General features: G+C 39.7%; 1 protein-coding gene across 1 annotated transcript; it reads right to left on the bottom strand.

The window, feature by feature from the left end:
* Positions 1 to 3,643: 3,643 nt before the first annotated feature.
* LOC119726773 (microfibril-associated glycoprotein 4-like) lies at positions 3,644 to 4,980 on the bottom strand. Its single transcript, XM_038198616.1, has one exon. It carries the CDS (start codon positions 4,721 to 4,723, stop codon positions 3,677 to 3,679), a length of 1,047 nt encoding a protein of 348 aa, XP_038054544.1. The 5' UTR covers positions 4,724 to 4,980; the 3' UTR covers positions 3,644 to 3,676.
* Positions 4,981 to 14,159: the final 9,179 nt, after the last annotated feature.

Below are 14,159 nucleotides of genomic sequence, written 5' to 3'. Positions count from 1 at the left end.
ACAAGATCCGAGCCTGCGACCTCAAAAAACGGAACTGAACAAGATCTGAGCCTGCTTCCTCCAAAAAACGGAACTGAACAACAGTGTTGCAGTTGAGACCGGATAGTCCGAGACCGAGACCAAGAACGAGACCTGAAGTTGCGAGACCGAGACCGAGACCGAAACCAACCCCTTCAAGGCGGACCGAGACCGAGACCGAAATGGTCCGAGACCGAGACCGAGACCGCGGATAATAAATAGCAATAATCTAAATATAAAACAAGACACTAATTAGAGCTGAACAGTCCGTCCTTGAGATGATGATGTTGATGGGGATGTGAAGGAGGTGATTGAAAGCTAGGAATCACTTGTGCCTGCTTAATTGTGTCATGCGAGTGCTCTTCATGTTTGCTTCATACCATAAATTACAATATGGCAACAGAATTTGTTATTATCACCAACAATTTAAAAAAAAATGGAAAGAACCCAAGTTATTAAGAAGGGGAAAACCTAATTTGATGAACTTTATATATTGTTGCCACTTTTGTGTGTGTGTGTTAAATTTCAGTCATGGAATATAGACTTGTTCATGTAGACCCAAAAATGTGAGGTGGTAGCCAGATATGGATTGGTCCGCCCCCATCCCTCTTTGTGATTCTCCTTCCAACCCTGCATGTTTGTGTGTCCCCTACATGTTTGTGTCTTGTTCCTTTGTCATTTACCTCTGAAGAAGGCCTGGCTAAGGCTGAAATGTAATGCCACTTTATTTTTGTTTAATGTCAATACCATTACATGTACTATAGAAGATCGATGAACCATATTTGCCTAATAGGGCCTATATCTTCTGTTAATGTGCCCGCCGTCATCATCGTCATTAGCCTATTTGAGAATATGGCCGACACAACAGAAAGGCGCTGTAACAAACTGAATGTGGTGGGCGAGATGTACTTTTAGGATTCATGGCTCAGTGCGCACGCCTCTCTGTGTTTTGTACCGTGCCATCGTATCACCCGCATCGGTTACTTTGCTGGGCAATTTACTTGAATATTTTAGTGATTAACAAGTACGACATATTGCCAATATATTAATAATTTATTGTGATGGCCGTAAACAGCATATAGTGATTAATGGAACACAATTCTTCTCGACTCATGCAAATGCAATTGACATTTAGGAAGGAGACGAATGCAGGCAATTAGACTCTATTTTATGTGTGACTTTGGCAGTAGCTCAATTTGTGTTTATCACAGATGAAAAGATGAATACATTGCGAGTCAAAAAGAAAGTGACCGTATGATAAAAAAAAAAAAGAAATGGCACGCTCGATTTTGTAAAAATATATAATTGGGATAAAGAACATTTTATTGAGTAGTAACTGTGAAAATTTCACGTAATTTGCATACTCTATTCCCAAGTCGTGTCTATTTTAATAAAGAGATAACAAAATTAAGCTGTCCACCACTAATACCAACGTAAAAAACGGAACTGAACAAGATCTGAGCTTGCGACCTCAAAAAATATACCGAACTGAACAAGATCTGAGCCTGCGACCTAATAAACGGAACTGAACAAGATCTGAGCCTGCGACCTAAAAAAAAAAGGAACTGAACAAGATCTGAGCCCATTGATGCCCATGTGCTTTCCAGAATCTCACTGGTTGCATTTGACGCTAAAGCATCAGCCATTGTTTTCACTAGTTTTGTCCTAAATCAGCGGCGTTAATATTGTTTCATTGGAGCCGGAACCTGAAACAGACAATTGCTGACAAGTCTCCGCATGATCAACTGTCTAATTCATTATATTATAGTGCTCCACTGTTCCATCTAGGAGCCAGTAAAATAGGTGGTTTTTGTGAGTGTTCTCAATTATAAGCCTAATTTAATTGCGACTGGTATAATACCCGCAATCCCGAGACTGGCAATTGCAAGGCGACATAAACGGCACCAAGCTATTTTTCAGATCTGCTGAAATTCGCTTCATTTTTGTACAAGGACACGGTTTTAATTAACCCCTTAAGGACGGGGTGTAATGGGGACATTCCTCCACACATAGAGCAAGTGGCCCGCATGACAGCACAGCCTTTGTGTGGTAGCGGGACTGCACAAAAGCAGAAGCTGTGGAACTACCCACTAGCCGTGTGCCACGGCATACCACAGCTGGCAACTGCATTCCAATGAGGATTAGCGGCCGCGGCCATGACCGCTTCCCGTACGCATGGGGTTTCAATTCAAAGTAAAACACAAACCTTAGATCATTAATGAAGTCGGCTACACCTAGCCCTTTTGAAAATCATGTAATGGGCTTTTACGAGTAAAAGGACTGATGTAAATTAGTTTGAACGGAAAATGAAGAGATTTGAAAGAAATCGAGTTTTGCACAACAAAATCTTACGTGATTGACAATGCGTATTTTGTTACTGCTGAAAATCAAATAAAATTGGAATTGTTAATTGATTGATTTTTGAAGAGCACTGTGGTGATATTCTTTGATGTCTCTTTTGTCAAATTTGTACAAAAACTATGACAATGAATCGTTCTATCATTATCTTTCGTCAGTCACGATGTCTTTACATTCGCAAACTACCATCACAAACATGTCTGCTGCCACCAATAGGTTAAATATGCCTATGATTTTCGGCAAAACATCACAGACTCAATGAATACGTTTAAAGTTTTGGCTGGAAGCCTGTTTTTGTTAAGCACATATTTTCAGTGCTAAGCAAATTTCCGTATTTTCCTTAAGCTCAGAAGCTTTGTTTTATTCTACACAACTAAAGTGAGTTCTAAGCATAAATATATGTGTCCATAACAATGTTTAAGCCACGTTACAACTTCAACAACAAATATGAAAGTATCTTCTTTTAGTTGATCTCTCAGTGCTATTGTCGACTTTCACCCCGGCCAAAAAAAAAATGTTTTGAAATTGCTTTTTTTTTTTCATTTTTCTAGCAATACAAACATAATTCACTTTGGAATGAGACATCAAGAAAAAATTCATCCACGTTTAGTTATGAAATAGTTATTTATAAAATTTCAAATTATATGAGGCCCGACAATACATCGTCCAAAATAGAAAACAAATAGCTTTTTTTCCGTTTAAATAAAACATAGAAATTGAATAAAACATATAAATTCATGAGGAGAAAAAAACACATTGAATGTGTTGAAGGGCACTTACACGTTCCATGGGTATATGGAACGTACTAGGCTTTCAATATATCACTACAAAATAAGATATGACCGCAAAATTGAGTAATTTGATAGCTTAGTGTTTCCATGTCGGAACGCACAGAAAAGCGCTTTAAAATCATTTTACATAAAATACACAAGTTTTCTTCCATTCAACTTAAGAGCTACAATAAACACTGTTGTGATGTCTATACAAACATGAATGTTCATGTGTAGTATTGTAAGGATAAGTAAGCACATGCACATTCGGGGCCCTTTATGATGCAGAAAAAACTTGCCAAACAAGCACAATCATGTTAAAACATTCCGCAAATTTGAAAAAAAATGATGTAACTCAGACAAATGTTCGACGAAACGGAACACAGATTACAGTTCAAATGTTCAAACTCAGTTACAGTTCAAACTCTGACAAATGTTTGGTTTGATACTTTTAATCAGACAAAATTAGGTTGGGAAAAAAATGAACTAAGCTGGATTTGAGTATTCCGATTATCAATATCTTTGTACAGTTATGCTTCACGTATTTTCATGCCGCAGGTTTTCAAGGAGTAATCTCTAAGTTTCCAATGAAACCAATGGACTCCCCAGTCAGCACCCGGTTTTTGTTGATCTGGGTAATAGATACCATTTAAGTGAGACCTCATACAGTCCGTAGCACGCGCTCCATCAAACCACCAGGCTCCTCTGTGGTAATCTGCACAGTTGTACGGCCAGTTATCGTTGTCTTTATCCTTTGTTGTAAAAGCCAGACCCTTGCTGTAGGCAAGAGAGTCGCCAGCGGTGCTGTTCATATTGTAAAAGTCATAATTCAGACGGTACTCACCAGGAGATAGTTTGAAATCGGAGTACTTTGCCCAAACTGTGTTGTCCTCCCAGTCCCCTAAATCAACTCGCAGCTCCCATGTTCCTTGTGAATCATCAGACGTCAGAGTCACCAAGTTGTCGTTGCCCAACCAGAACTCACCGGACAGATCGCCAAAGCCAGACTGGTACTCGTCCCAGTTACGCCAGAAGTCCACGCTGCCATCTTGTCGCCTCTGAAACACGATCCATCCCCCGCCGTCAGTTTTCATGTCACAGTAGACACGAAGACCGCCATTGCTGAACCCCTCTGGGTAGATTGTGTAGATACCGCTCGAACGATAACAGCCATCTAAGAGCCTTTTGCAACTTTGGTAGTAACCAAATGAGCCATCAGCCAGTGAGTAGAGAGGTGTGTCCTCATCTGCATCAAAGTACACACTCCCTTGAGTTGCACTGAAGTCTTCGGGATGCTCACGTCGTGTGGCAAGGTTCAACTCGCACTTGTTGTTGCAGTCGTTGTAGTTGAACGACTTGCAACGTTCATCCATGCTGCATTCTCGTCCACAGATGACGCGAGATCGCACTGTTTTATTGGCATAAGCAAAATGTTCCAGTGTGCGATTTTTTGCGGCATAAAACGCATATTGCTGAGTTGCGAATGGGTTACTACATCGAAGCCCAGCAATGACAGCTGTCAGAAATGTTAGAAATAAAATAGGGAGCAGTTTCATACCAACGTTTTCTGTTGCCATTGGATCTCCGTCGTCTGAAAGCTTTATACAGTAGTTGATCTATGATGATCTAGTGGGAACGTTTGTCTCTTGAAGGAGCCAGCACTAAATAATTTTGTCAACATAGTATTTTCGCCTTGATTATCAAAACATACACATGTAGCTGCGATCTTGAGCAAAGACGTATTTATCAGGAGGCAGCAAAACAAATGTAGAAGGGTGTGCTTCCGTAAACCATAACATATAAAGTGTCGTTCGCCTGGCAGATCGTAACCTGTAAAATAGTCAGAGCTTGCATACCGTGGGCCGACGTATCCCTGACGTAGCCCGACGCATATATCTAATTGTGACGTGCATGCCCTTTTTCGCTGGTTTGTAATTATTTTGAGCAGCGTCTTTCTTGTCACCTCGGCTTTTGATTGGATGAGGCTGATCCAAGTAGACGTACAACAAGCATACGCTTTGTTACCTAGGCAATCGTGCTGTTGCCAGGAAAACTGAAAAATTGATGCCCAAATGCAAACCTACATGCAATGGACCGTTGCTAATAGCCTCATGCCAGAATTTAATCGGTCATCCGTTCAACGGTGATACTGCGGCAGGTCCATAAACACAAGCTTTTTGATAGAGCCTGGGGAGACATGCATTATAGACAGGAAAATAAAAAAAAAGCACGACGTACATCATTCATCAATACGTGATCATCAATTCGTAATCATTGCAGAGAATTAAAGTGGAACGTCATCAATGAAGGATAAAACTCAAAATATGAACATTTTGCCAAGGCATTATGCCAAGGCAACAGTTTGTATTCAAGAAGGACATTCACTGAACTACTTCGGTCAAGTTCGGTGTACCGACATTCCGGGTCAGATGGTGTGTCCCTTGTTTTTCTATGCTAATTAATCTTAAATAATTATGTTATGTTTGTGCTCTTGAACGAATTCGATATTGCTTCCTTTTGACGTTTTTTTCCCAACGCGTATGCCCGTGTTAACGAGAAAGATATACTCCCCCACCCCACCCTCATTTTGGACGTATGAAACATAATGCTTGTTTTGTAGCTTGAAGCTCGTAACGACATTACGGACACACTCTTGAAAAAATGTGGTCCGGCAGCTTTTTTTATATAAAAACCTCGTTGGCTCGGGGTTTTGTACGTAACCTTATCAGTCAGCCGATCACGCTCAATTGAGTGTGTCTCTAATGGCTGATGGGCTTTTAAAAAGAACTTTTGCAAATGGAAAAGGCACTTTGGAAACATACAATCAGTTTGAATATGCTTCATGAATTTCTAAATAAACGAGCACATTTTTTAAACAGTATTTAATTACTATTATTTTTCGGTGTGGTGGTGGTGGTGGTGGGGGGGGGGTGGTGGTGGGGGGGGGGGGGGGGCTAGACAGAAGATATATCAGAATAGCGCAATAAGAAGGACAGCGGGCGCAATTATTTTGATTAGGGTTTCAACAATTTCTACGCGAGTCGTTCATTTGCATAAAAAGTGCCCCCACAATTTTTTGTAAAAAACGAGACCGTCTAGTTTAAAAATCGGTGGAATCGTGCGAATATAGCCGAGGATCATCTCCCTAGCTTTTGGGCTATTATCTAAGAGCAGATTTGATAAAATTAGGGTCCAAAAATGGGTCCTATTTGCACGAGAAAATGTAGGGATGCCACTGGTAACTTTGGTAGTATGCAGGCTCAGCATTACCGGCAGGCTTCAAGGATTCTCCTACTGGCTGTGAATGACGGTATACACTAACGTGCGCATAGGCCTGTAATTGATTTTCCCAATGCCCTTGACCATACGCATCAAGATATTGCGCACGTGCTGGCAATTATGGTAGTTTAACTGTTACCCGACCACCTTTTGTATGCGGTAAGTTTTAATGGTAGTTTTGTAGGTATTGCACTGAGGGATTGTAGCAAGCAATTAGATCCAAGTGAAATTACATTTCTGAGAATATTTTTGATGAAGTTGGACCGGAATGTTGTTTTATTGTGCAGTTGGGTTGATGAAACATTTGAAAATGTGAGAACGTGTCTCGGACGCTGGATTCATGCCCAAATCAAAACATGATTAGGCAACATTTGTTTTGAAATCGAGACCCTAGAATGTTGTTTCTCTCGAAATTGCAGCTGAAGCTAAGCTGAAACTTCATCAGATTGGTTGTTCAGCATCCTTCTTCGGATATTGAGCACTTTTGTTACTTCAAACGAACAAAATGCACAAATTACAAATGACTATACCTTTAATTTGATGTAGGCCTAAGCGTCTTTACCACCTTGGAGTTATGAGCATTTTCCTCGATGTTTTGAAGAGGGAGTTTTGTTTATCATTGGTGCCTATGGGGTTGATTTTATTGCACCCCTACATGCGTATGGGGGAGTCAACGTTCGGATGTCACTAGCAATTAGTCTGCTTCCCAGACCAAAAAGATTGTGACTATTCCTGATGAATCTATTGAAGTCAGGTAGCCGACAGTAATACAGTGTATTTATAAACAAATATACGTCACGTGACTAAAACGGGAGGAATTCCTCCTTTTTCCGAAAATGTCCGAAGTTTGCCGGAGTTAATTTCGTCGACAGTCGAACAGCGCCCGAGTGTTTCTGAGTACAATATAGGTTTGAATAACTGCTAATTGCTTGTTAAAAACTTGTTAAAAAAAATTGGTTGATTATTACAATTCGTTGCTTTCATTTAGAAATCTTGAAATTCAACGACGATTTTGTGCATCAAGTACACTCGGATCGTATACGAGGGACGACCGTTACCGGAATTTTCCGAAACTCGGCGTGGTCTCCGATCGGCTCCGCCTGCTAACAGTGCTATTTTGGTGCCTAATTTTGAAGATTCCAGGTCAACATTAGTCAATGTTTTCTAAAGATATATCAAACTGTATTATCATAACTGTAAGATATTATGCAGCAAGTAATTATTTAATCGGAACATTTAAACCTATATAAGTGATAAAGCGAATTCGGAAACGAAGCCGAGCTTTGAGAAAGGGCCGTCAATTTCGTCATGTTTACTTTTTTGCCACGGAGGCTGCCTGACCTACAATTTAGACGTGAGCGTCGGGAATATTGTCAGGTCTGGGAACCAGACTAACTTGCGATCTATGCCTAGACTGAGTGAATACTATTGATTACATCAAGTAACGAGTTGGCATGCATGCCTAAGATCAAAGCTGACACACACATAGCCTATGCGGCATGAATAGGGGGTCCCCGATTGCAGGCAAATACACACTTGTGTGCACACCCACGCTTACATAGGCATGGAAGTGGGGTACTTCCTTTGTTCTCGTGTACTAAACTAATTTCAGAATACTCTTATTTTAACCCGAATTAATTTCCTGGGCTGAAATTCGGACTTAATATCCCTTTTCTAAAACTCTTCCATTTGCGACGGATCAACCCACCTTGGAAATTCCTAGTTTTTGAGTAAAATCCAAATATCTATTTTGTGAAAAACTTGTGGGGTACCAAAAACGGTACCCCGCAAGTCGGTGGGCATTCCTTGTGGGGTACCTCCCATTGTTCCGGTACCCCACAAGGCAGTGTTTGTACACGCACACCCGCGTGTACGACTGGAATTCTGCATACGATATCCCTACGCACATGTAGGCCTATCAATCCTGCTCGCACACGGCAATAATAGCCTATTCAATAAATGTATTGATTATAATACTGATTTTTATTATTATTAATTTATATTGATTATATATTGATTTTTAATAGTAAAAAAACTTCACATGATTCTATGAGAGCTGAATTTTTACGTGAACCCAGTAATTAGAATTAATCCTCCTGTATAAATTAGTTAATTAGTGAAAATTAATTATTAAAGATATGTGGCTCTTCGTGAAAACGCAAAACTCAGTTTTCGAGATATCTGCCCCTTGCATCATGAATGTTATTTGGAAAATAGTGATGAAATGCTTACAGAAACATGTCAAAAAGTATTGTTTTAGCGCAAAAAAGTGGAAAACAAATCAAAATCGAAAAAAATGGTAATTTTTGACATAATATGTGGCTGTTTGTGATAAGGTGACGATATAAAAGGTCACGTTTAAAAAAACTTTAAATGAAACCTCAAGGATTTAATCACTTACGAACTAGGCTAAATCTAGGCTTATAGCTTTTTTTGAAAAACATATTATTGGGGTTTTTTTTTAAGAAGAAGAAGAAAAAGAAATTGTGTATTCTGGTTTGAAAGGGAAATGAAAATAGATTTCAAAGAAAAAGTTTAGCACAACAAAACAACACGTTTTTCATAACTGATGTTTAAGTTCATTTTTTAAGAAGCGTTGTTTGATGTCTCTTTTTGTCATAATATCATCGGTACAAGAACTATGTCAATGAATCGCTTGAGTTGTACAGTTTCATATCCCTCGTCGGACATAATGCGACACTGAATAATCGGAAACCGCAGGCGACCACAAACATGTCTGCTGCCACCAATACTCAAAGTGACTTATTTTCGACATAATGCACTGATAAACGTTGAATATTTTTTTTCTAATTACAGCAAAAATGTTATAACCGAAATTCCGCACTGCACTTTGCTCCAACGTACACCTGCGAAGTACATGAGTCCATCTTATTTCATCTTCTTTTTTTCATGACAAAAAAATACGCATTTACGGTTCCGTTACATTGTACCTTTTTGATGATAATCTTTGTGTACATTTTATATCATGTGCTTAATTTAAATATGTCGCTTTCTGATGTAGCATTTACAAACACTGCCGGTTTGTTTTCGTGCACTGAGTAGCTCAGCAGGAAATACTGCTCAGCAAGGTTGTGTCCCGCAATCAAAGAGAAACGTGGAACTCATTTGAAATCCATCATAATACAGGTTTACGTTTAGAGTTTCGGCAGATAGTCTGTTTTTGTTATTTGGCACAGAAGGGTTTGCAGTTCAACACTTATCAGAAACAACTTTAGGCCTACACAAGCTATTATCGAAAATGTAATAACTAATCCGCTTAAGTGTATGAAAACTAATTGAGATTCATTTCGTTGAAAAGTGCACTTCTTTAAACATTTAAATGTATCCATGCTTTTCCGGACAGCTGAGGGCGCTGATTTCAGGGAGACACTGTTCATATTAGGTGTTTTTCCGTTGAAAATGGTGAACCAAAGAAAATGCTCATTGAAAACATTTGTGAGAAAAGTTTGCTCATAGGCTTACTGCCATGAACTGACATAACATCGAATCACTAATGAAAAGAAAGTTTACGACAGCGAAATATCCACAAATTTGGCAACTTTTTGTGCACAAATTAATTGCAACATTGAGGTTTCTGCCTGATACGACATCACACTTTTGCTCATGAATATGGTAATCCGCATTAGCATAAAAACAAAAAGGCACCAAAATACCCTTGAAAATGGCAAAATGAAAATTGAAAATAAGGTCAAAGGGACACAAAGGTGCAGTTTCCAGGATTGCATTTAAAAAAATTACATTTCATGGGCCCTTTAAAGTACAATAGAGCCTGAAAGTATTAAAAGGTCACATGGCGAGCTCCCGGACCCCTTGCGCAGCCCACTTATAGGCATTTCACACTGGGTTACCCTTTCACTGCTTTCTTTCTTTTTGACAGAGTTATTTCCAACCGCCATTTCCAAAAGAAACATTCATGTTGAAATTTTATCTTGGTATTCCTCAAGAAAAAACAGTAAAAAAAAAAAAAAGTTGGAGATGGGTAAAAAAGAATTTTACTTACGACCTTAATTCACATCTGCCATTTTCGTTCTCAGGTCTCCTTGTTCGTTCACGTTTGTTTTCACATCGCAGCGTGAGAACGAAAATGTATAACGACAAAAAGATTTACCTTCCCTGCAGCCGATGCGTTCTAGATTTTAGTCGGGCTGGCTCGAATGCAGTTCTTATCATCGGTCACTTTAGATTTTGTTTGTGAATGCTAATGAATCCTTCAAATATATTTCTAAAAAAGTACATGTATATCCTAAAAGACATTTTAGACTCCAAATTCAGTTTCAGTTTTCATCCAATGACCACCACAAAATTATTTATTAAATTATCGTCTTTGTTCGAGTACACCGAGGTCCACATGTATTTTAGATTTTCGGAAGTGAGAGGTCAATTTTTATTTTTAAGATATTTCTCTTTCGCGTCCGCCAAGTCTTCAGTTTCCATAAATTCAGATTCTAGTTACAATTTAAAAAATGCCCTTTTCGAGGAAAATTTTCCTAAGAAATCAATGTACCAACAAGTAGTTTGAATTTTTTTAGAATTTTGCACGTAAAATGTTCCTATTCGAGGGGTTGGAAAGCGCGCCATCAGGGGTGAACTTTCAGGCTGTATTATGCATATTTTGCATCTATTCGCTCACTGCAATGTGAACATCTGGATACGTTTACTGGCTGAACTTTATGGAACTTTATTTTGCACGTTTTATGACTTTGTATATATACATGTACTTCTTATAATTGTAATGTCTAGCTGATCATAATGTGGCCACTAATAGGGCCCTGTATTTTCGCGTGGAAACGATTGACGTTAATGGTATTGATGGATATAGGTGTAAGATGCAAACTGGTTTTGCCAATTTCAAGTTTGGTGCGTTTAGACACCTTAAATGCTTACAATGTGAATGCTTTCTCCCAGAAATTTACTCAAGTTTTTCGCGAAAGTAAACCTTTGGTAACGCTGTACTTTTATGCACGTCAACACTGGTCAAGGCTTAATGATAAAATTGGGACTTCATTATGAACACTGGTGAAACCTTACCAGCATGATTTGCGAACCTTTTTTGTAAAAATATTAGTTAAAATATTTGTAAAAATATTAGTAAAAATATTATTAGATTTGTGGTAACAGTCTTGAACTGATTTGCTCACCATCAAGAGAGTCAATTGAAATTATATTTTTTTAAATTATAAAATTCCTCGTTAATATATAGGGTTTTCCCTTCACTACAAAGGACAAGGACAATGATGTATATGACAGGAATTGTGCAGATATCCACAAAGCATCCCGGTGATTTGCGAAGTGTATGGCCTGTCACTTGAATGGTATCTATTACCCAAACCATATCAGCGGGTATTGACTGGGGCATTTATAGGTTTCATTGGAAACGCACTATTGATTACTCCTTGAAAAAAATGCAGCATGAAAATACGCGAAATATGAATAAACAAAAATTATACTACAATTAGGTTTTGAAAAATGAATTAACAAAATATAATCCTTCAAAACATTAAACCCGTCAAATATAACACGAATTAATTGTTGGTGGTTTGGTAAATAAAAAAAAGTAGCATCTGTATATAGAAGTTGTACTTGTAACGAATTTGTAGTTGTAATTGTGATCAATAATCGTAGTTTTTGGCATGAAAAATATTTACGTCGATGGTGTTAATGACTTTAGGATAAATACAAAGTGTTTTGCATGTCTCAAGTTTGGTGCGTTTGGACGCCTGAAATGCTTTAACTGGGAATGTTTTCTCCTGGAAATTAAGTTTTATTTCCCAAAACTAAACTTCTGGTAACGGCGAGCTTTTTACGGACACCGAAGAAGCGGCAGGCTTCTTGAAAACAAACCATGACCTAGCGTGACTCTTGCCTTGGCATAACCAGTGGCGTCACCAGACTTTTCAGTCTGGGGGGGGGGGGGCACAGGGGGGGGGGGCACCAGCATTTGATGGGGGGGGGGGGCACTTAGGTGGATACGGATCGCCGTCCTGGGGAGGGGTCTAAGGGCCCCCCTCCCCTTTGGAAAATTTTCGCATACGGAGGATGGGCTAGATGCAAAATGGTGCCACATTTGATGCTAAATTCGATCTGAAGATATCTCCAGAAATTGCTATTTTTGAGGTAATGATTTTAACAACGCGCAGAATTTTGCAGATGATAGGGGGGCATCAGCATTTGATGGGGGGGGGGGCACTTAGGTGGATACGGATCGCCGTCCTGGGGGAGGGGTCAAAGGGGAGGGGGTACCCCCCTCCCCTTTGGAAAATTTTCGCATACGGAGGATGGGCTAGATGCAAAATGGTGCCACATTTGATGCTAAATTCGATCTGAAGATATCTCCAGAAATTGCTATTTTTGAGGTAATGATTTTAACAACGCGCAGAATTTTGCAAAGGATAGGTGGGCACCAGCATTTGATGGGGGGCACTCGGGGGGCACTAGGTTTTCCAGGGGGGCACGTGCCCCCCCTGGCCCCCCTTTGGCGACGCCACTGGGCATAACGGGCGTTGTTAATTTTGAAATGTCTAGTTTTACCCTTCATTTACGACGTATTACCGTCTGAAGGGCAAACCCTGGTACCAAAAACTATATGGATTTCATTTCCCCCTACTTTCATTGTCTGCAATGTATTAATTCATGACGTACTTTGTGCTAGGTATTATTAATTTCCTCTCTACATTTTCCCCCAGCCGCAAACATAAAAGCCGAGAGAGAACTCGCCTTTCGACCTGCTTGCCATACTAGCATCCTTGAACAGATGAGCGATTCCATGCTTTTAAAAATTCATGCGGCCATTAAGCATCTGTATCTGTTTGTCATTTTCTCGTTTTCCCGGCAACAGCACAAAATTGCCAAGGATGCCAGTGTGTCAGTCTGGTGTCGATTTAATGCAGGTAGAAAGGCGTATGCTTGTGGCGCGTCTACTTGGATCGACCTCATCAGAAGGCGAGACGGGAAGAACGCTGCTGAAATACCAAATCAGCGAATTACACGTCATAATTATGCATGCGTGAACATGCATAATCGGGCCACAATATAAGCACTGAGAATTTGCTGGTCACGATCAGGGGAATGACAGTTATTATATGGAGTTTTACAGAAGCAATATGCCTACATTCCACCACCTGTTAAGAGGAAGCCTGGTTAGCACCACGCATCAAAATTATACGAATGGGCTTCCTGGGGATCCGATGTTTTGCTGATGTTGAGCGGCTTCCAGATCATATCACATCTTTGGCTCAAGATCGCAGCTATAATATGATAATCAGTGTCCCTAAAATACATTTTTGACATGACTTAATGCTGGCTCCTTCACGTGACAAACGTTCCAACTATATCATCATAATTCGACCAAATTAAGAAGACTATAAAGCTTTCAGACGACGGAGATCTAATGTCAGCACTAAACTTTGGTATGAAACTGCTCCCTATTTTATATCTAACATTTCTGACAGCTGTCATTGCTGGGCTTCGATGTAACTCATTCGCAACTCAGCAAGATGCATTTTATAAGGCGGAAAATCGCGCCCTGGAACGCTTCGTCTATGCGAACAAATCTGTGCGATCTCGCGTCATCTGCGGACGGGAATGCAGCATGGATGACCGCTGCAAGTCGTTCAACTACAACGACTGTACTAAAATGTGCGAGCTGAACCTTGCCACAAGGGAGTGTGTACTTTGATGCAGATGAGGACACATCTTATCGTTGGAAATATACTA

This window comes from Patiria miniata, unplaced genomic scaffold (genome assembly GCF_015706575.1).
Source record: "Patiria miniata isolate m_02_andy unplaced genomic scaffold, ASM1570657v1 HiC_scaffold_2, whole genome shotgun sequence".
Classification (NCBI taxonomy): Eukaryota; Metazoa; Echinodermata; class Asteroidea; order Valvatida; family Asterinidae; genus Patiria; species Patiria miniata.
This window is presented reverse-complemented; position numbering and strand designations above follow the sequence as displayed.